At 37.1% G+C, this 23,376-nt stretch overlaps 1 protein-coding gene across 1 annotated transcript; it reads right to left on the bottom strand.

Moving 5' to 3' along the window:
• Positions 1-1,620: 1,620 nt before the first annotated feature.
• LOC117234961 (pyrokinin-1 receptor-like) lies at positions 1,621-20,961 on the bottom strand. Its single transcript, XM_033496552.1, has 3 exons — positions 20,054-20,961; positions 3,481-3,707; positions 1,621-2,529 (listed from the first exon to the last, which is right to left on the bottom strand). The coding sequence occupies exons 1-3, from the start codon at positions 20,853-20,855 to the stop codon at positions 1,972-1,974; spliced, it is 1,587 nt and encodes a 528-aa protein (XP_033352443.1). The 5' UTR covers positions 20,856-20,961; the 3' UTR covers positions 1,621-1,971.
• Positions 20,962-23,376: the final 2,415 nt, after the last annotated feature.

The following is a 23,376-nucleotide window of genomic DNA, read 5'->3' on the forward strand; positions in this document are numbered from 1 at the left end:
TGATGTTGTCCTTGCTAAATAGTATAATGTTATTGGATAATTATTCTATTCTAGTAAACGATATTTATTATTTTTAAATAGTTCGCTTTTAGAGTTAATTTCTTCAAATACTTTGGAAGTTGTGATTTTTTGGACGCGTTACTCTTTTACCAAATCAATCATGTTATATTTATCAAATAAAACTTACAACGTCGCTCTCAACACATGTTCATGCATTTTTAGAAGACAACATTAAGTTTATTATTTTCATCGGTAGATACTAAATCGTTTCGAAGAATCAGTGATACCATAAAAAGAGAAACGAAACAAAATAAAAAACTAGATACTTTTTAACGAGAAAATAGTCGAAGGAAGAAGGAAAACGGAAATGATCGTAATTTGTAATATCATAAGTAACGTTCACTGATTCTCCATAGATTAATTGTTTTTTATACGGTAACGAAAATCGTCTATTTTTAATTAAGCGAGATTTATCTCGGGTCGATATTGTAGAACGCCTAAAAGTTTCTATAGGTAAATTATCGACCAGCGGGAAATACGATGAAAATGTGATTTCTTGCAGAAACTCTAGTTAATAAGGATCAGTCTTTTTGAAGTTCGAAACATTTGGGCTAAGCTTCTCAATTATTGAAGCGAAAGTTATACTGTAAACCACGTGGAATTCGTGATTTCTTCTGAATCGATCGGATTAACGAGTTCGTCTCGTTACAATAACATCACCAACTTTTTGACGTTAAAAGTGACACAGTGACACTGTACCTCGTTAGCTCGACGATTAGTTCGAATTTTTTAATCGTTTTCACGAACCTAGTTTTTCTTTTAAATGAAGGTGAGTCGTGTGTGTGTTTTTAGTTGGATAGTAGTGCGTCTAAAACGCAAGCAGAAGTGGATGAAATAAACTAATGATTTTTAGAACTACAATGTACGAAGATACAAGTTTGCACAGATAAGCTAACTGTGATGCTTTATAAACTTTTTAAAACGAACGGTTTTTGTCAAATTTTATACGAATTTCAATTTTTATACGTTATATAGTACGGTCTTTTATTCTTTTAAATACTCGATAAGGAAAACTATTTGTTGGCTTTGCAACATTGAATTGTATTTTTAAAGCATTCTTCTTTTACGATCTACAAACTCAAATACTTGAAGCGCGAACAAAAGAAGTGAAATTTTATCGTTTGTAAATTAAGTTAGATGCAATTCGAAGTTAGTTAGATTTTATCGCTCAGATCTAACGTAGATTAGGACGAAGTTAAATTTACCTCGACCTAGGTCATATCACCATATAGATGATCAGATACCAGATCAGATTGATTTTAATTCCTGAATGTGAAAACTAAGATCCGAAGCCTGCTTTATTTACACCAGGCCAGAAGGTTAGGTTCCAATTACTTGACTATTTATGAAATAAACCAGGAGATACAAAAGAGGCCAACCCCGACGTAATGCTCATGGCAGTTACGGGGTTGGACCTCGTGTAGCTATCCGATATCAGAAAGAGAAGAGGTTTTCAGTGGGTAGAGGCGTTATCATTTTGCCGAGTTCCACGTAATCCAGCGGCCGCACGGGTTGCTGGGCATGCGTAAGTGCATTTTCCCCTCCTCGCGTAGAAAAAAAGAAAAAAGAAAAAAGATAGAAAGCTCCGATTACTTGCATTTACACAGTCTCATTTTCCCTTGCAGCATCAGCTTAGCGAGCTAAAATATTTTTGTAGCTTATCGTCGTACGCTCTCGTCATCCCATAAAATTCATTCGTACGTCTAACCTGCGATCACTCGCTCAAAGTTCAATCTCGCAATTCTCAGTTACTTTGTAATAATCGTAACGATAATTAAGCGAGGATGGTTAATCTATTTAAAGTTTCAAGTACCATCACCATCACGAACAGACTAATTTCGACCCAAGTTCCACTTTCATCATTCGTAATTTCAACGTTTCTACCTAAACCGATATCGCACCCTGGAAAACTCAAACGGTGTTTTGTTCGTTCGTTTCGTTCCACAAAGTCATCGAGATCTCCTCTCGTCTAAGCTCTGACCTTCTCAGAGGACTATTTTCCGGGACGGTGCACGTGCTTCTTCCGGCGAGTTTCAAGGACTTTAAGCCGGGGAACCACTTTAACAAACGCCACCATTTCTTCTCAGATTGGCTCGCGTTCGAAAGCTTCACGGTGGCATATCTGGCTGGCCTCGATTTTCTCGAACACTTGTAACAACCGACGTCCTTGTTTTTAATCTCTTTCGAGTCTTCCAGTCTGTCGATGTCCTCGTTGCCCTTCTTATCCACGTCGTTGTTCCGCGTCGACTCCGCGTTAAGATGCTCAGCCAATGGCTGAGCGTTCTGCTTTAGGCTGTTGTGGCCAGAATTGCCGGAACAGTCGGTGCTGTCGTGGATGATTCCGGTGCCGCCTGTTCCCATGTTTCTAGAGCCGATCGCTCGCTGCTGCGATCGTGGCAGACTCGAGTACGATCGTTGCTCCGTGCGAATCGCCAGGCCGGGGATTTTGCAACTCCTTGACAATGTTTCCTGTGAAAACAAGAATGACGCTTGGTAGTCGAGCAGCTTGCGACGGTCGCACAGCGTGACATTTGAACGAGGACTCGGCACAAAAATAGAAGTCCACGTTCGAGAACCAGGTTCGCAGATCGCGTTCTTACATTCGTCAGGGCAAAGTATCGAGGAGAAGGCGAAATTTGTTCCAGTGGATTTTCTGTCAGCAGGACATTGAGCGGGACTCGGTGTCGATAGGAATATACTGCCGGTCGTAAGTACCAGGACACGTAACTTGTATCTTTACATTTTCAAATCTCCCACAAATGCGCAAACATTCGCAGTTCCATCGTAAGAAACAAACGATACGAAGGAAGCGATAGAAACCGCGGGAAGCGTGTAATTTATACGAAATATCAATAGGTGTCCTGTTAATTATGGCCGACAGTGGTAGATTAGGTGGAGTTGGTTGTATTAATTTGATTCGTGTAAGTCGATTGATTAACGAGAGTGGTAGGGCGATTAAAGGATATTGTGTGCTACGAACGATCGTAATATAGGAATAATGGGATCGTGTGGGAGTTGGAATGTGTTTCTGATTGCTGGAATTGGAGAATATCGTGGAAGTTGGTGCGCGGGTGGTTGGACGCGTTTTATGTGACATAATTGGAGAAAGTTGCAGTTTACATTATCGAGTTCCGTACTTCTTAATTAATACCGTGGCTCTGAAAGGGAATTCGTTCGTTTAAACTCTACGATTTGGAGAGATCGAAAGAAGCTGAATTATTTACAAACTACGAACTAACCCCTATCGAATACAACCTGGTTTCTTAATCAACCCAGACCGACTAATCCAACAAAGTTTCATCAGATAAAGGAGGATAATTGGATATCGATCAAGTGGACCATTCTACTAGATTAATCCAAACCCAATTTCTAATTACGCGGTACATGCTGTTACACCTAAAGAAGGGTACTGTGACTCACCATGAACGCAACTCGAAATTTGTTCGACATGATATTATATAAAATCGGGTTAATCGACGTGGACACGTAATAGAGTACGCCAGATATGTAGGTCACCAGGGTATAAAGGAACTCGTCCAACTTGCTGTTCGAGCTCATGTGGTCCTCCGAGTTCGTCCCGTGCGTGGCGACCAGTCGCTGTATGTGAAACGGCGCCCAACAAATAAAAAAGGCTATCACCACGGCAACTGTAACACAATTCCACATTTTATTTATTAGATTTCTTTAAATATACTACGTACGTTCGTAACAGGAGAAAAGAATGTCAAAAGACGAAGATACAAAACGTTCTTATTCTACAGGAAATATTAGGTTCTAAATTGATCGTTCTAACTGGTATCAAGAAAGACCGTTACGGAAGCTATGCGAGATTTATCTGTTATCGGTTTGTTTCTCGTAGGCTATCGTTTTCTCATGGCTCGTCTTTTTATAATCGAGAAGTAAGATTATCCCAATAACCGAGAAGCGAGTTTCGTCTATCTTGCTATCTCGAAACTAGATTTTCCAGTGAAATTAAAAATTAGGTTTCGAACGAGAGGTAGCACGTCCTCTATTACAGGCGCGACCACACGAGTATCCTCCGTTATTCAAACGCCTGTGACAGCGGGTTCGTACAGCTCGCAATGTCCTCGGTGCTGCATCGTTCAGGGGCTGCGTAACTCAAACTCGCGATTATCGAATCTATAATTTCGATTTGTCTCTATTTGCTTAATGTCAGAAAGAAACGGAATTGAGAACTTGTTAATATCAACTAGCTTATATTCGGTAATAAAGAACGTAAGATTGATACAATTACTGGCAATCTTATATGCTACGAGATATACCAATATACCGATACAATGGTAACTGTAACAATAGGAAGTGGTAACGCAATGGAAATGGTAACGCACGACATTCGTAACAAGAAAATAAAGGCGCGAGGCCAGTGGTACAGGCCTTTTTATACACTGGCCTTCGCCACAGAGAAGAGGGTAGTCCACGTGCAGACACAATTTCGCCTTTGATGACTGTTGGTATCAGGGGTGGTATCGGGGTTGGCATTCGCACCCCTCGGGCGTCAAATACGGAGCAGCGATGGATAGAAAAATTCGGAGTATTTATATGGTTAGAATAGCAAGAGGTTGGTAGACGAACGTCGTAAATTTCACGTCTGTTTCGTACCTCGCCGATGATTACACATCACCGATAAGTCGTTTGCGATAATTCCTGTGTTCGCCGGAACAGATCGCAGAGGGTGTAAGATTTGCGATTTTTTTGGCAGATCGATATTATCGTAATCCGAGAAACAAAGTTCTAGTTAATTTCACGTTGATCCGGTCCTTAGCCAATGACAGAATCAAAACTTTTTGACTGTAGGATTACGCGAACGAATTTATAAGTTCTAATTATCCTCGCGTTGGGAGTACTCTATTTTTTAGAGCGAAACTCGAGTGTCGTTTGCAAGGGAAAACACCGTAAAAGTTAGGTAGGATTAATGGTGGCTGAGGAGATTGATGAAGTTAATCTTTTAGGTGAGTTGATCTACGTAATTATTAATTAAAAACCAGAACAACTGCCATTGCAGCTAATTTTAAAATATTACATTTATATAATTGAAAGTTTCCTTATATATAATAATCGTTCGTCGGAGAAGAGGAAATCTACGATAGCGTAACAAATTTTTCTTCCGTTGTTGTTCAACCAAACGATCTATTTCTTCTTTCTTTTTAGCGATAAATTGTAATAGGAAACTAATAATTTTACTTTCTAAATAAAATTATATCTTGCAATTGGATCCTTATTGTTATCGTAAATTCTCTAATTACGTACGTGGCTATCGCGTAATTTGTGTAATTTTGTAGTTTGTTTCGCGTTAAACGGATATATCCAGCAAGATCAAAATGGATTTTGGTGAAACAAAATGGAACAACTACTTTATAGAACGTGGCTCTTTCTCCTTTTAAGAAAATTGATGCAGGATCTCCTAAAATTCAAATCCCAGGATATCGTCCGGCAATATCAGAAATTTTTCATCTCGTTCATCCAGGAGGAGAAAACTTTTCGTCGGAGGAAGTATCACCCAGTTTCCCTCCGTTTCGTTTAAACTGCTTCCTTCCACGGGTGCGATTCGAGTCTTGGTGTGAAAATCCCGGTCATTTTCTCAATTTCAATGGAAACCAGTTTACATAACTCACATAAATTTGCGACGATTTATCATCGACGCAATTTTCTCCTACTTTACGTTCAATCTGTTGCTTTTCGCCTCGGAAGGAGAGGAAAAATGGGGAACAAAATTGGAGAAGAAGATAATCGAAATGTGTCGCGACGTTTTGGTCCAAGCGCGTTATTCTCGACGAGTTCATGCGATTACGAGGCGATATTGCGCGGGCCGCTTTTCAAAGAATATGTAAAGACTGGAATTGATATGCGACTGAGGTCAAGATCAGTCGAGTTATGGCATTTCATAGCATCGTGCCGCTTACGCTCCCTTTGAATAATTCATCCACAAAACTGGATGTACGTTCTGCTCGTTGATTTTGCTTTCTTTCCAGAAGTAAGCTTCCCCGCCCTTTCTTTCTCCTCCAGTCGCACATTTTTTCCATTATTTCATTATTTTGAAGTTTTGTCCCTTCGTTCTTATAGCTCTAAGTTTATTATTCTCGCTTTACGCGTCTGCTATGTATTTCTATTCAGTATTTTATTCATATTCCTTTTACCGAATGTTATTGTAATGTAGGTATAAAGGTGAACGACTAAGATCAAGCGAAGCGTTAGAGATCAGAAATATCGGTGGAGCGTGTTCGAACTGCGATATTATTTCGAACATCGCTACCGGTAAACGTTGGAAATGGCAGATTTTCTGATTAAGTACTCCTGCATTCGGCTCTATCGTTCTATCGATCCGATTCCATGAGATTTTCAACCAGATTCTGCTTAAAAAAGCATCTTCTATAATATAATGTCCATGAAAATGTATAATCTCTTCGTTACTAAAGTTTGTATATACAGTAGAAGAGAGAAGTATAAATCGAACAGCTTTAAGCTGTATGAAACGAGCGCATGGAACAATTTTGAAAATTCCTAGCAAAAGTCGAGATAAATTATCCTGAAACTTTGACGTACGTGGTAGAATTGTTGCTTCGAACTTTGAGACGCGTGCCGATATGTAATCTAGTTCTAACTTTTTGCTCATATTCGACGTCTAAACGTACTTGAAGTTATAGATACTATTGTTTCACGATCTCTTAATTACATCGTACAATATTTCAAAGCAAATTCTGTTAAAAAAATGTCTTCTCCGATAGTATTTTTCTTTTAAAAAATTTCCATTATCAGAGACACGATCGAAGAAAGAATAAATGCAACGTATTGACAGAGAGAAAACGTAAAAGTATCAAATATTATTATTCGTTATATGTTCTATTATTATGTATCGTATAATATCGTTATACCGTCGTTATTAAGAGTTCCCTAACAGCTTACCGCGGAAGCTCGAAGAGGACACGTTTCGCGCATATTCGCAGGATCCCAATACCATTTAGTCGAGGAAGAAGTTTTCCTAAGGTAACGCGCCACAATATCGAAACGAAAGTCAAACACTATCGGCGAAGTTGGATGTGGCGCTCGTCGTAGCTCGTAGCTCAAAGAGCAACGGGATGGATATCCTGTTTGTGAAACGTGAGACGTGACCCGTGTAAATTCTGCCCCTAAATCGGTCCACGCCACGCTTAAAAATTCACCGAGGATGATTCCTCCTGAGACGTTGAGATAAACCGTGTTTTCAGGCTTCTTCCTGTTTCGGGCACACATTTCGTTTGTGATACTTTTCGTGCGGTTTTTCACGAAGATTCGCCTTAAAAGGCTCGGAACAGGTCCAATAGGTTTGCAAGCGAAGTCGGACGAACAATAACGAAACACGTACGAGTCAAATATTATCTGACGTCGATATCTCAACATTTCTAAAAAATACGATTGTGCTGGATTGTAGCGACGGCTGTACAAGTCGATGCAATTTTACTTTTTAATTAACCATTTGAAAATTAATCTTCCATTAATTATTTTCACGATCGTTAGTCAGAAATCGGAATCGCCACTGCAATAAAGTATTCTCATATAATTTACGATATTACTATAAATATATAATACAGTGTTGCTTAAATTAATCGCGGTATAATTTGAAAAAAATCTTTCTTTTCGAGGAAACTATACGTACAGATATTTAGAGACAGGGGGTAAATAAATAAATTTTGTTGAAACGTTGCCCCATAATTTGTTTTACTTCTGCAGATATCGATATGTATTTCACGGGATACCTGTTAACTACCTGAAAGCAATTTTGTTACCAACGATATATAAGATTTACTTGTGCTACTGTAATTAAACCGTATCCTGCTGTCAAAAATAAGGAAGTCTTTGGATATTTTGCGCAACAGTGCGTACCATCAAAGATACAACATATTAAATTCTCCCCCTCCGATCGGATCGATAAAACGAGCTTATTAGTCGGCGAAGCTGGCTAATCGAGGATTACTTGTTTTTCTTTTACCAGCCGCTTTTTGCCTCTATTAATTGAACGAAGTTTTTGCGTGATTAAGATAAGAAATTCATGCGTACGCATTTGCGCCTTGTTTATATACGTCTGATAAACGACCATTAACTAACGGAAATGATGACATATGAAAGAAAGAAAAGTAATGAGAGTAAAACGGTCGGGGAACTTCTGCTGCATTGTAATCGATAGGTGGAATAATTAACGTCGAATCGGATGTATCGAGTTCCGTAGAGCAAGCGACCACAAGGAAACAGGAATTGGGAAAAATCGAGGTCGTCGTCATCGATCATCGTAATCGACGAAACGGGACGAGACAAGAAAACGAGTAGTAATACAAACTACTTTTCCGACAAAACGAAAGCGGAAGGAAATCAATTACTCTCGAACGACGATAAATTTTCCTCCTTTGAGAAAGGAAGCCGGGAAAGATATAAAGAGAAACGAAATAAAAGATAAACTTGTCATATATGCGCGTAAGCCACGTAGAAGCTAAATTGATTCGCTTCTTCGAGATTAATCATTTATATTCGAGAAATTACGCATCGATCGTGTATTCAAGCGAAGCGAGGTACGTACGGAACCACAATTTCATTCTAGAACCTTGCTCGTTGCAGAATCAGTTCGTCTTAGCGTAAATTGAAATACGTCCACATACGTAGTTTCGAGTAATTTATTCCAAATTTACAGTTTAAAGCAATATTGCCACCCAACGCGACGAATTAAACGAGATAATTTTCAAGATACGCGTAATGCACGAAAATCCGTTTCTCGAACGTTTTTGAATCTCCCGCTACAGTCACCGCAATTAGCCCCCGTTAAGGTAAAACAGGAAATGTCGATATCGGCCATTGTGATATTCACAGGAAAAAAAAAAAAGAAAAAAACAGATAATAAGACGGAAAGACGGTCTCGGCTTTTTTGCTCGTCTACCTTGCACTCGATGCTTTAAACGCATTTAATGCAACGCAGCTGTGCCTCTGAAAGGAGCATCTGCTACGTTCGACGTCGTTTCCGATTGGATTTCTGCTAATCCTCTGTAAAATGTATGCCTACAACCCTGAAACAGATATTTAAGTTCGATTCTTTGTTTGCGGACGCTCGAATATCCGCTGTCCTCCGATTAAAGTAATTTGACGATTGTTCGCTGTAAATCGCAAATGGCGTTATTGCACGTAAATAAGATGGGAGAATCGACGATAGAAACGCTTTAAAAAGATCTTGTTCTCGCGAGAATTCAACGTTTCGTAGATCTCAACAAAATTTAATCGACAAAATTAATTTTAATATTTAATTTATTAATAATCGATATACAGTGGCTTCGAAAGGTATCGCGTACTCTCATTTTCCAACGAAACGCTACTTTATCAGGTTTTATATTTCGCTTTCATAATGCTAAATTTTTATAGCCACGCGAAAGTGCTACCAAGTGACACGAAATTCCATATACTCGTAACGAGTTAATCGGCAGGTAAAACGTGTCAACGCTTTCGGTAGTCATTGTACGTATTACGATCTATTTTCTTTTATTATTTTCCACCACATTGAGAGATATTTAAGAAACGATCGTGGTTATTCAAAAGTATATTATCAATTTGTTGGAGCTGCGAAAATCGGCATAGGACTATTTATTATCCTATTCGAATAAAGTCGAAGCGACGTACATAAATCTTCTGTTTAAAACATCAATCTTCTGGATTACTATCAGCTCCACGCTGAATCTCATTCTCCACTTTGGTTTCTTGCTTATCCCTTTCCAAATTTTTCCCTCGATAGTCTCCCTTTATCGTTGCAAACTCAAAACTCGTTCAAATTGGAGATTTCGATAACTATTTAAGAAACACAATCTCTCTATAAAAGGATCGATCCGGTGAAGTTTCGCCAAAGATTGGACGATAGGATTAGAAACTTGTCGATCGAGCGAAACGGCTAATTTCCAGACCGAAGACTGGAGGAACGTTCTTTAAAAATCGTATTGTTGTTCGTTGGATCGAGTATTATATATCGAGCAGTATATATTCGCTTTGTAGATAATAATTAAGAGATAATAAAAATAATTAAGATATAATCGTAGTGATTGGAATTGAAACCAACGATATGATGGACTTGGCTTTGTGAAGAATAATCTAGTGTAATAATAAATGATCTATGACTTGATACAATTACGTGATTTAATTATGTAGATACGAGTTACTCTGCAACATAATTACACAGATTCTGACATTAATTACAACCATGAATTCCAAAACAGCTCAGGTCCATCGAGGAAATCGATCTTTTTTCTTAATTCAGTATCGAATAACGTTCATTAATCCATTGCTAACCTTGTCGATTTATCCCGTGGAATATCGATTATATATTTTTATATCGTATAGTTATATCGTGTTATATTTTGGATATTTTATATATTTTCCCATATTGTGTGCGTTTTGCGAATTTTTCCACCTTTAAGTTTCACGCAAACGCATAAAATCTCATAAAAATCTGCAGTTTATCTGTAGTCCTCTCTTTACTCAAGGCCAAATTTAATTTCACCTATTTTTTCTTTATTTATTCATTGACGTGATCAGAATCCGTGTAAACTCTAAATGTCATAGAAAGCGTGGATTCTCATCTGTCGCACGTATTCTGGTCGAGCAAGTTATTTTTTTTTATTGGATTAACGATCGAAATTACCGACTCGCGTTATAATTACAGCAATTAGCAGATATCCAGACATCGAGTTGATACTCGTTCGTTTGTTATTGTCTTTGAATTTGATTGAAATTGTAAAGTCATTCTCTGGCTAGATCGGCCATCATTAAAATATTATGCGACAGATCGAGGATAGCTTACGAAGAGACGTGTAAGTACACTAACTTAGAAAACAAACGTTCAATCGACATTTTTCGTTATTTACAATTACCTTCTATATGCAAATATCGTTCACATTTTTTGCTGTTACGATACTCTGCGTAATTTGATTGGTAAAAAAATACACTTGCCGATATAGAAAATTTTCTAACTATTTTTAAATCAGCTTGTATCATCATCCTTGATCGCACTTTTCTACGTTATTAGTAAGTTACACAGGCTTGTTAATCATCCGCTGCAAAACAGTTGGGAAACATAAAAGTTCTCAAACGATAAAAACATATTGTACAAATTGATTCTTTCTAGGATTACTTCCATTACTTCGAAGAGAAAATTTCAAAGTTATTCTTGTCGTTGTGCGCTATAAAATAATCGTAAGTCGGAGAACAAGTATTTTTTACGTTTACCATTATAGTATTTTAATAAATCTACGCAATCTTACCGCCTATTTGTTACAAAACGATTCTATCGTTGCATCTCCTATCAAAACCCCAAAGTCGAGAAAGAAAGGACACATTGTGCATGTTCGTGATCTAGTTGATCTCTGATAGAGCTTCTGCAGATTTAGTTTCCTCTGTCAGCTAAACCTATCGCTAAACGTAATCTTGCCACGCATACTGTAAAATAATTTTAACGCAACAACATTAACAAAATGTAATCTGTTGAAATTGTAATATCACAGGGTAAACTAAGCATATTGTCGTTGACTGCAGCAGTACTTTACGAATAAGAAGATTTCATGCTACAGGGTGCAAGAGAACTTCGGGAGCTGTACATTCAAAAACAATGAAAATATATTATTATTATATACCATCTTTATAGAAGATACTCAAAATGACCGGCTATGTTCTGAATGGATCCTGGCGTTTACCCAGTTTATTGGAAAGCCTATTCTATTCTGAACCTTAGTATTCGACGCTTCCAACCAGAGTTTGCTCTGTTCGCAAAGTTCGCTATACTTTATAAACGAAAACAAAAATGTTCTGTTACACGCTTTATACTCTCGACTTGCTTTTACACCAGGAATTGTCCCATTTCCCAACTATTTTCCTTGCGAGGGTAAGAATTGTTTTGGTCGAATCGTCTTACAGCTATTATCACTTGCACTCGGTAGATTTGATTGCACACATTCACGACGATAAATACGTATCTTATTGTTGTTCATTTTAAAGTAATCGTAGCATTGCGACTGTTATTGAAGTTCCAAAATTAAAGGCAATGAATCAGCCTGTATACCGCGATGGCTGAGTCGAATCCTCGATCAAACTTTCCTACGTCTATATAGCATCGCTTCCATTAGCTGAACCTACATAGCCTTATTACCGTGGCCATTATTAAGCCGTAAAAGCGAAAAAAGGTAGTTCGTACATAGACGAGCATGCAGTTTCTAGCAGAACTCAGATCACCAGCCGCTATTCTCGTCACGTTCATCGATTCTCCCGAGCCTATCGTCGTGTCCACGATAAACCAGCTCTGTTAATGAATTCACAGGCCGCGACCGGATCATTCGACAGGTACAAGGTTTAATCGTCGTGATATTGCACTGACACATGGTGCATCGTAATATCGCGTTCAGTATTTGCGCAATCGAACATGGATATGACAGTATTTAAAGGTTAAGTAATACCTAACGCTGTTCTATCTTTTCTCTGCAATTTCTTTTTCTTTGCCCCCTTTTGTAATTTTTCTAAAAGAAGCAACTTTTATGCGAAGCTTCTTTTATTGGTAATTTGGCTTTTCATTAGTTCAAAGATCAAATAAAACCTTAAAATTGCTCTATTTTTTCAGAGAAGGTACTTTTATGCAGCTTCCTTTATTAATCCGAGCAAGTTGTATCGGTATATCGATCGATAGCCATTCAAACGTCGGAGTAAAGATAGGAGGGGACGTTTTTCGGTTGCCTTTTATTAAAATTATAATTAATTTTACGCAAAGCTGCGGATAATGCCGCTTCTTCGCTACGTACGATTGCCATTTTTTTTCGGATAAAAGGAAAAGACTCAGAGATATCGTTATGTAAAGACGTCGTAGGCATAGTTTGTAGACAGATACGTAGTTCCTTTGTCAAGTGGCTTTGTCAAGTGTTATTTTAAAGAAGGTGAGTTTGGGGCTCGCGAGGTTCTTCCGTTTCGTTTTCGATATTCGGAAAAAGAGCCTCTACAATCGTTTCTGTAAACTATTGTCATTTTTTACCGCAAGTAAAATAGTCCTCCTTTTTCGCTGTCGTTTTATTCCATATTAAAAATACAGTTTGTGTAACTCTATAAAAGAAAGAATGTTTCAACTTTGAATGTCTGGAAACACGATTTTTGTAGATACGCCAGTATTCCAATTAACCGATTCGTCTTTCTTAAATTTTAATTTCGTTATACAAGTTCCTGTTAACGAACGACGGGGTTCACAGGTTAAGTAGGTAAGTAATTCATCGTATTTGCACAATACTTAATCATTTTGACAACCAGTCTTTTTGCAAAAAAAAAAAAAAACATACGAACAGGACGAGACCATTCAAGCGACTTTTCTATTATTTTATGGAACATTCGAAAAAATGGAAAATTTCGAGATGTTTTACATCTGCGAAAAATCGTGCACGTTTGAGTATTATATTTGTCTTTTTCCACGATGGTATTTTTCAATTAATTTCGCTATTACGAAAGGTTCATCGAAATAAAAGTTCCAACGTGAACTTGAACCGTAAGATGTTCGTATTATTACGACTCATTGCAAGCGTGCAACAAAGACTCTACAGCTGAATTATGAATTCGTCCCGGAAGTTTACCTACAGAAATAATGCGAATTCTGCGTTTCGTGTGCTGCCGATGTCGTATATGACGTACAATTATAAATTATAAACTCGCTCAATTATAAACTCACGATTCCGATTCTGATTTCTCATCGGCCTGGTAAACTACGAATATTAACCAGCCTGTTACGAGATGGAAGTCGATGAGAAAATTCTCGATCAAACTTTTCCATTTAATACGTTTCCATCGAACGTTGCTTTATCGAAATTTCCAATCGAAATTTTCGCTTTATAGTATTTCCACTTCGAATATCTCGTTATGAGACAGTCGAGTATTTTACAGTTTGAGATTTGGAAAGATTCTTACAATGCTTTTATTTCTGAGTAATTTTAACAATTCTTTCGTTTGTTACATTTTGTACGTACATTTATGTTTAATTTATATACATATCTTGCATAGTAATCTCCATTTCAATTTATATATTAACTTATATGTTAATTTGTATATTTGTATATTCGTATATTCATGTATATACTAATTTATATTTATATTGGACGATGCTTTTGTCAGTTTTATTTGCATATACTCTTTTAGTTTAACCTTTTATGTATAAAACAGCAACTTGTTTAGTTATCCATATTTCGTTTCTCTCTTTACTTCATCGATTTAATATTCGATGAAAAATACAAAAAGATAAAGACACGTAAGTGTGGAAGAAAAGGGTGTACAGTTCGCTCGCGAATTATATTCGACCGATCGGCGCGCATTTTGCCTACGATTATAACATGATATTATTGATAATTCTAATTTATATTTATTAATTTTAATTTAATTTATGTTTACATTTTAATTTATGTTACATTTATACTTAGCGTATGTAATTTTAATCTCGGCTAAATTTATACCATTAAATAAAAGATTCGTTCCTTGAAATTCTCAAAGAAACGGTAATTCATTTTCGTGTGCGTGCATAAAATCATTCTCTTTTATTCGAAAACAGATATCAAGGAATCGACATTCCAAGATGATACCCCTTCTATTTTTATAGTATAGACAGAAAGAAACTGCAGATCGGATTTAGCAACGAGACTAAAAATAATTGTTATTATCTCATATGTATATGGATCGCTATTTTAAACGCGTTCGATCGAAGGATAGGATGATTCGTATTCAAATTGGAGAATCTGTCATACGAGATAAATGTTTCTCAAGATTTATTCCAAGAATCGAAACGTATATATGTAATTATCTGCGTTTATACAAGTTATTTTTCCAATAACCGTTCAACTGTATCGATCGGTGAATGTTTCCATGAAGCGATCGTTTAACTCTAGAAGTAAAAAATTGGTAAAAAATTTACAATGAAGCAATGTCTCGGATTTTTTGTCGATATCGTCATTAATGCTGGAACCATCGATCAATCTTTAAAAAAGAATGTATGTAGATACGTAGATTATACGTAAGCGATTACAATTAAAACGATATGTCTAATGATACGATAACTCTAGTTTGTCTCGATGATTGCCGATAGCGATTTTATTCAATTTATCAATTCGTTTGTATATTTTTATTAGTTTATTTTGCAAAAAAAAAAAAATGTCAACCCATAGAACGATCCTCGCTTCTTTATTAATATTACCGAGCTATAGTTCCATTTTTAGGCTCGTAATTATTTCGCAGAGAATTTCCAAGTTACTGGACGTGCGATCCGAAAGGTATCTCGTAATTCGAGATTATCGAGATTCTCGAGACTTTTGGAATTTTTTAAAAATTACATAGACCGAAATACGGAGCAAAGGTATTTCAGATATAATATTTCCTAATAAAATATTATATCTATCGCGTATTTCGCTATTACTTTGCTCCATATTCCGGCCTAAATAATTGTGTAAGTCTCGAGAATCCCGAAATTCTCGGGAGTCCCGACACTTTCGAATTACGAGATACTTTTGGGAGCCCGACCCGACCCCGAGAGAAACTAAATCTCGAGAGATATTTTCACATTCTCGCACAAACCCACATATTAATTATACTTGTCACTGTTAATTATGCCATTAAAAAACACGGCGAAACAACGACAAGGAATAAAATACACTCGACGGAAATAGACCTAGCCCTTTTCAAAAATTAAAATCTCCAAACTAAATTTACTTGCCTTTAGGTTATCGTGGGTTGGTAGATTTCTTCGTAACTTCACTCAACTCTTGTTACAGTTACTTATTATCCATTTTTATGTTACTATTTATTTAGTACTTGATCCTCGTTGTTTGGCATTTATTTTTATCGTACTATTTACTTGACATTTCATTTCCATCATATCGTTTCTCTTTAAATGTAACGTAATGCAGAGAATGTTAAAAATTGAAAGTTGATTATTCAAAAACTGTTTTCAGTATACGAGCATAGGTATATTTTATGACGACACGAGCTCTAGTATCGTTAAAATGTCGGAGGATTGGTCCAGAAGGCCTTTGTATCATCACAGTGCTGACGTAAATCGGTTAAAATGGATATCAGTGGGAACAGTTGGCGATTTATGAAGTTGTTATTGGTGCTTTCGATGCACCTGGACTCTTTTACCATAAAGAAGAACAAATTCGCGAAATTGCCAATGTCGACAGTCGGTGACAGCGTATTTAGAGATTTAATATTCCTCCTTTGTTCTTTAAAAATTGCCCCGACGCTCGTACCGAATGAATAACAAACAAAGTAATTTCTGGAATTCTCCTTTTCTGGCGATATTTCACGAAAATAGTGGTAACTGGCTGGCGTTTTTAAGATTCAAGGCAAATTTTCGACATTGATCCTTTTCTCCATGCAAAGGAATTCTCTTTCTTCGAGTTTTGAACGATTTCGATTCTTGTAATTTGTATCCTTCGCGAGTATTTGACATTAACCGAGTCGATGGATCGAGCTCTTAATACTTACACCCTTACGCCCACAACTATCCGGACACTGATGTATTTGCCAACTTTACATAATTACCTCGCGTCACTTTCTTTTATGGGGTTACTACGTCGTTTTACGATCTCGATGTTATCTTTGGAAAGTATTAAGCAATATTTATTAACAAATAACATTGATCAAGTTGTCACAAAGATGAATCGGTACGTCTGCGTTGCTCTGTTTTAACGTTTATCGATCTTAGATGATTCATATCCCTCCAAAGGACAGAGATACCAAACTTTATAGGAAGCGTGAAAGAAGCGTGTACGTCTTCTCACACCTATCGTTTATAATAATTTGATGATAATTTTGTAATAATTTGATCGTAGGACAACGTAGTAGATCCATAAAAGAAACTGAAGCAAAGCAATTCTACAGCGTCCGGATACTTATGGATGGGAGATTAAACCGCTTACAAGCGAGCAGATCTTAACGATTCAAAATTTAATAAAGACATTTCGACATTAGTAGCCTACTAATTTGGGAACTTCAAGGTAATAGCTTTTCCCATTCAAAGTTCAATGCTCCATCGAGTTCGGCACTTCAAAATTTAATGGATCGTGAAATGTAGGGGAGACCCAACGAAAACTGGATATATGGGTGAAACCAGGAGCTGCTATTATTTCTAAAACGATTTGAAATTTTCCGCGTCAATACAGTCGGTTTTGCTTGTCATTTGGCTTGATGTCTAAATAAAATACAAGCGCGTTACACGTGTGCCTTCTAACGTTACGATACTTTCCGTACTTGCCGGTTCTCCGATATAATTTCCAACGAATTTTAAGCTTTGCAATTATTGAAATCGTTCAGGCAACTACCTTTCGCTATGAATTATACTATTTGTCGTGTATTAAAATATGAACATGTAAATGGCGTTTTTTCAATTTGCCATGGTGCTACCGATAACTCGTAATATTTATAAAATCGTATATCGGGATGGAACCTGGTATATACGCGAGTTATGTTCATGCTACAAACGCATCAACATTCTTACGTTAACGTTAAGATTATTTCAAGATCTAACAAAGCGTTTTAGTATCATAAGTGTCTTAAATCATTTGAGAAATTGTCAACTTACAAAATTTCATCGATCGAATCTTCGAAATTCACTTACGAATCCATTCCATTCGTCATTTCCTTTTCCTTCTGAAGTTTCGAGTGAAACTAAACTGACGATCAATGGGAGATATTTCAGTTCCTAAATGAATAACGATTCCTACGACTGATCGTGATTGATACTTTCAACCCTCTCAATCGAATCGAGCATCGTTCCTCCACGATCGATCTAATCCTTGATCGAAAGAACATCCTAATATATCAAAACGTTTACCAGAGTATCTTTTCGTTAATGAGGTTTTTCGGATTTCTAATCTCACGGACGTCTCACGGTAGAAATTCTCATTTCTATATTTTTTCGAAACGTAACGAAAACTCTGTGGGTGACTGTTGTCTGTGGGTGACGGTTCGAATAACAAGGAATAGCGAATATTAGGTCGTTTAGCGAAGATCGAACACGGTTCCGCTATTTTTCTTATAACGTAATGTTTCTTGTAATGTGGAAAACTGTTGATTATAAGATACGAATTTTATTATCGTTATAAAGAGACAAAGGATGTTTCCGACGTTTCGAACGTTTTCATTCGATAAAATTTTATTTTTAAACGAGATACGCTTCGTTCGTGTTATTTCTTTTCCGCCTCACGAAATATCTCTCGCATTATTTGGTTTTACCCTTATGCTCCGAATTACGATATTTTTCGATACATCACGCCGTTTATATTCGATTAAGTGCATACCAATCATTACGAGTTAAAGTGTTTATAATTACCGCAAATTGCTGCAATTTAGATCGTAGATCGTAGAGCAAGATATATATTAACAAATTATTTCTTGGAATCATGTATTTTCATACCCGCACGTGAAGGTGTCATTTTGTTCTAAAAATAAATTCCAATTAAAACAAGAATCAGCTACAAGTAAAATGGAAGACATCGAAGTTAAAAATCACTTAACATTGACTTTTTACATTTAACGTTGAATTTATCCAAATATTAAAGGTAGATATTATTTCACGCTGAATTATGGAATTTGGAAGCTGGCGACGACGAAGGAATTATTGAATTTGAAAACTGAAAATAACGGAGAATGACATTTTTAAGAAAAATGATAATTTCATTATCGACAGAGGTTCCATTTCTTTATTTATTTATCCCTTTTATAGGTCTGAAACTCCCGTTCCTGAAAAAGCGCTGATTCGAGTTAAGTGCTACTACCTTTCGATCTAAATCAGACAACCCTTCAGCAAAAGATGTTTCCTTCCCTTTTTCCTGGTTGCACGATCGTTTCCTTGGAGAAAGGATCGAACTCCAGGTCGTCTCCTACCCTTCAGTTCCCCTTTTTAAACAACTCACTGGCTGACACCTGATAGTCGATAGGTTTGACTCTTTCTATAGTGGACAATAATAGGGATGGCTTCCGAATCAAGCTTTTCCTGTTGATCCTTTCTTGATTTTAAGAGAATGAGCATATATAAAATATTTTCTTTCGTTGTTTAACGATCGGTGCTTCCTTTGATAACAAGTGGATGAATTATAAGATCTGAGAATTTAATTAAATGGTAAAATTGATCCAAGATTTAAGAAAAATAATCTTGCGGTTTGGACAAGGAGCTATTCATTATGCTTTCTTTTTTTTTTTAACAAAATTGTTACCTCGATGGTTATCATTTTATGTTCTTTGAACTTATTTATGTGCATTCGGGAAACGTATTTTAGTGAATTAAAATACGACGATGCTGCGAAAACATTTAATCTACCAATGACCAGATCTTAGAAGATTAATTACCATTACTTAGAGTGGCGAGAATTAGCAATTCTTATTACATAGTAATGTAATTACTTCCTGAATAATATAATCAATTTTTCAATATTTGGATACATTCCGAGATCTACTCCAGTAAACTTTTATATTATACATTTGTATAATATTTTACTCGTTCGTTTGCTTCTCAATAATGTATCAATAATCCCCCCCCCCAGAAAATTATACGCATATAGTTTTAAGATCAATGTTCGAAACATTCGCAGAAACCCATTTCTTGAATTCCTGTTTATAAATCGACATTTTACATCGATATTAATATCAACGATATTATACAAAAGTTGATGTTTTCCTTATATATTTATACCAATATCATCCCTATCGACTTTAGAAAAGAAAGAAGATATCTCATTTCATCGAGTATATTTTCTTTTCGTTTTTTCCTTTTTATTCTATATCAATCTCATCCTCTCCTATATTTCCCACTTACTTCGTTTCTCTGTTTTCACAATCAGTTGACTTCGTAAAAAGATCCACGTTTTCTTTACCACATTTTTCGCTTTGTTTTAACGATCGCTTAAAAAATGCCATATCAAACATACCGACGTAAAACTGGCAAGAATTACTGAAAAATGAAACTCACCAAGCATCTTCAGCACTCTCCTCGACGATTTTCCAGGATGATGCCTACAGCTTCCACTCTCGCCGCTGCCTCTGCTTCTCTTCATCATATTCGACTTCTTCAGTTTCACTCCAATCAACGCGTACAGCACCGTAATGAGAACCATCGGGATCACGAAGAAGAGGAACGTGGAAAATTCGAACGAATTCGCGATCAGAACTCTCTTCACGGTACACATCACCATCTTTGGATTGCTGTAATGGTGGACAATTCCTATTTGCATCGCCAGTAGCGATGCGAACAACAGACTTATTAACCAAATTACAAGAATCTGCTTCAGCACTCTCGTCAGCTTTGATATGGTTTGCGACAAGAACGGATGACAAATAGCCAAATATCTTTCGATGGTGAACGCTGTAATGGTCAGCACCGAAGCGTTCGTGGAGGTTTCCGCTGCCAGGCCACGAAGAACGCAGAAAACTTCACCGAATATGTACGGATACTTGAACCAGACCATATAGATCTCTGCTGGGAGACCAGAGACTAACAGCAACAGGTCTGACACCGCCAGGCTGAATAGATAATAGTTGGTGGCTGTGTGCATCGACTTGTTGCGTGCGATCACAATGCACGTGCTGATGTTTCCGATTGTACCGGTTATGAAGATCGACAGATAAATTATGGTCACTGGTATTACGATATATAAAGAGTCTCTGAGAGGCAGAACGGTGTTTGTGGTGTTGGTGAAAGCGGTGAAGTTTTGGAGATAGGTTTGGAGAGCGGAGGAAATGACTTTGGGAGCCAGGGTAGTTGTAGGATCCATGGTGAAGGCTGGTCATTCCACGCGAATCGTTGGTGTGTTTTTGATAGAAGTACGTGGGTTGGTACTGATTGGTTTTCTTTGGTTCAGAAACTTGATTCCATCGTTTTCACTGGCAGATTTAGAGATTTGTTATTAATGGAAATAAAATCGAGTGTAATTTAGTTTGCTTGTGGTTCAGAGAACCGATTGCATCATTTTCGATATATCGTGCAATTCCTATTAAATCGTAATTTTAAAACTCTTTCGTTAGAAACGGTAGTGAAGATCGGTTTGGATTTGTTTGAAGAGCTGGTTGCGTCGTTTTCAGTTGATCGTGGAATAAATCGAGAGTTGTCAGAGTTTTTGTATCGCTAATAGAATTTGAAGTTTTGATGGAAGAATGGAAATGATTCGTTCGAACTAAGTTGGAGATTGGTTAGTTGTTTTTCTTGAATGGAGTGGTCTCTCGGGTAAACTTACTCGTGTGATTTACTTTGCTGGGTCCTCAGAGCACGTTGAACTTGATTTAAGGGAGATTAAGCTTCAAAATACGTAGTCGTGGCTCGTGGATAATTATTTGCAACTTCTTATTTTTATTTTTAAGCGTTCAATTTCCTTTAATCTGGAAGCCTAATTTACGATCTGTTTAAGGTATGGTCTATTTAGATATTTATTTTTAATACGAAGTTCCTTGAGTTATTAAACGACACATCAAATTCCTCTCAGGCACTCGAACTTAATTCCAAACATTCGAGCTCCTAATTATCATTGATAGAATCATTGTCGATCACTAGATGTTGAAACTCCTCTTTCTGCTGAAAGCACTTCCACTGTCAATCTCATTTTTCTAACTTCCGGAACGTTTGTTACACGAAACTTCTTAGTCTTCCTTAACTTCCAAACTTCCACTTCTGCTTGAATAAGATAGTTTCACAAATATTTTCCGTTTTCTTCAATTTGTTGTCTTCCTCGACTTTGGCGATATTTTCCTGCTAAGCTAGAGCAGCTATTTCTTTAATTGTCGGTTCTCAAGCTTCTTTGGACTTGCTTTTACCGTTCTTCTTTTAGGAAATTTCAAAAGAATCCATAGGAAACAGTCGCGCGATGTTATCTCGATCGTTCCAACGTCCTCGACTTTTTAAATTCTTTCCCTGCTGAACCAAGGCAGTTTTACCATCAGCTTCCCGTTTTCAAGTCTTTCAGCTCACTGATTTTCTAATTTCCATTAAGAAATTTTAGGGAAATCCATAATAATAAAATAAAATAAATCTTGTCCTCTAAAGGGTCGGATTCCTTGCAGAAACTTTGTAAAAATTCGCAGAAGACAGGTGAATAATATTTATTTCAGGTATATTGATCTTCAGTCCCCAACTTTCTTAAATCTTCAACTTCTCAGCTTCCTTAAAGAAAGTAATGAAAATCCACAGAAAAAAAAAAGGAAAAGAAAAAACAGCATAATAATATTACTTTAGAATTGTAATCATTTCCTCGACTTCCTTGATTGCGAAACTTTTTCCCCTCTAAACCAAGGCTCTTGCACCCCCGACCTTCAATTTCCAACTTCTTTAAACTTTCTAATTCGCAGCCATCTTAAAAAGTTTTTGGGAGAATCCGCAGAAAGCAGTATAATAATTTCTTGGTCTTCCTCGTGCTCGTTACCGTTTTCTCGTCTGAAAACCAAATCACTCGGGCCGGTGATCTTCAGCTTCCAACCTCTTCGAACTTCCAACTATCCAACGTTTTCTTCTTTCGTAAGCGAAGCAGTCGCGCTCTTGACCTTCAACTTCCGACTTCTTCGAACCTTCAACACTGCAACTATGCGAAAGAAATTTTGAAGAGATCCACAGAACCAGTTGAATATTGGCGCGGCTGTGTTTCGAGCTCGAGTAAAACGTGGCACTTTGAATGTTTCGCGGAAAACGGCGAACTGACACGGACGCCGCGCGAATCACGACTGCGTTAGCCCTCGTCGCGGCGCGTGACACCGAGCACCGGCGCTTCTGCGCACCTCCGATCGGCGGAAGCGTCCTCGTGGCTTCCTTCGTTCCTCTTTCCGCGTCCTGATCGTTTCACGTTCTTCTCTTTTGTCCGATTATTCACCCCTTCCTCCAAAATACTCTGCCATTATTCTTCGTCTCCGACCGAAGCAGGAATTTCATGCTTCTTCACGTCCGTTTCTTTTCAACTTCTACTTTTCTTCTTTAACATTCGGCTGAATATATTTGTTGGATAAATTGATTTGTGTACGGGATGGGGATTTAAGAGGGCATCCACGAGTTTGGAACGAACGAGCAAGTTTGAAAAAATATTTGGGAAAGGGACGAGGGAGAGAGAGAGAGAGAAAGTTGATCGCGTCGTTTTCTGTTTCTCTCTCTCTGTTCGAGTGTGTTTCAAATGGCACCAACGAATAAATTAGAAAATGTTAGTCCCCTCGTGTGGTACAAGTTTACACGTGATACGTAATATGAGCTAATCGATAATGGTAATATAATTAAATCGAATAATATATTAAATGGTATTATTTTGTGATTGAATTAATCAG

Source organism: Bombus vosnesenskii, unplaced genomic scaffold, assembly GCF_011952255.1.
Source record: "Bombus vosnesenskii isolate JDL3184/JDL3185 unplaced genomic scaffold, Bvos_JDL3184-5_v1.1 scf7180000013311, whole genome shotgun sequence".
In the NCBI taxonomy this organism is placed as follows: domain Eukaryota; kingdom Metazoa; phylum Arthropoda; class Insecta; order Hymenoptera; family Apidae; genus Bombus; species Bombus vosnesenskii.

Bases quoted from the DNA above. Each gene is read 5' to 3' on its own strand.
- LOC117234961 (XM_033496552.1), bottom strand. From the start codon at position 20,855: ATGGATCCTACAACTACCCTGGCTCCCAAAGTCATTTCCTCCGCTCTC. The intron at 3,708-20,053 runs GTGAGTTTCATT...ATTGTGTTACAG, and splicing joins GAGAGTGCTGAAGATGCTTG to TTGCCGTGGTGATAGCCTTT. The intron at 2,530-3,480 runs GTGAGTCACAGT...TTGTTTTCACAG, and splicing joins AATTTCGAGTTGCGTTCATG to GAAACATTGTCAAGGAGTTG.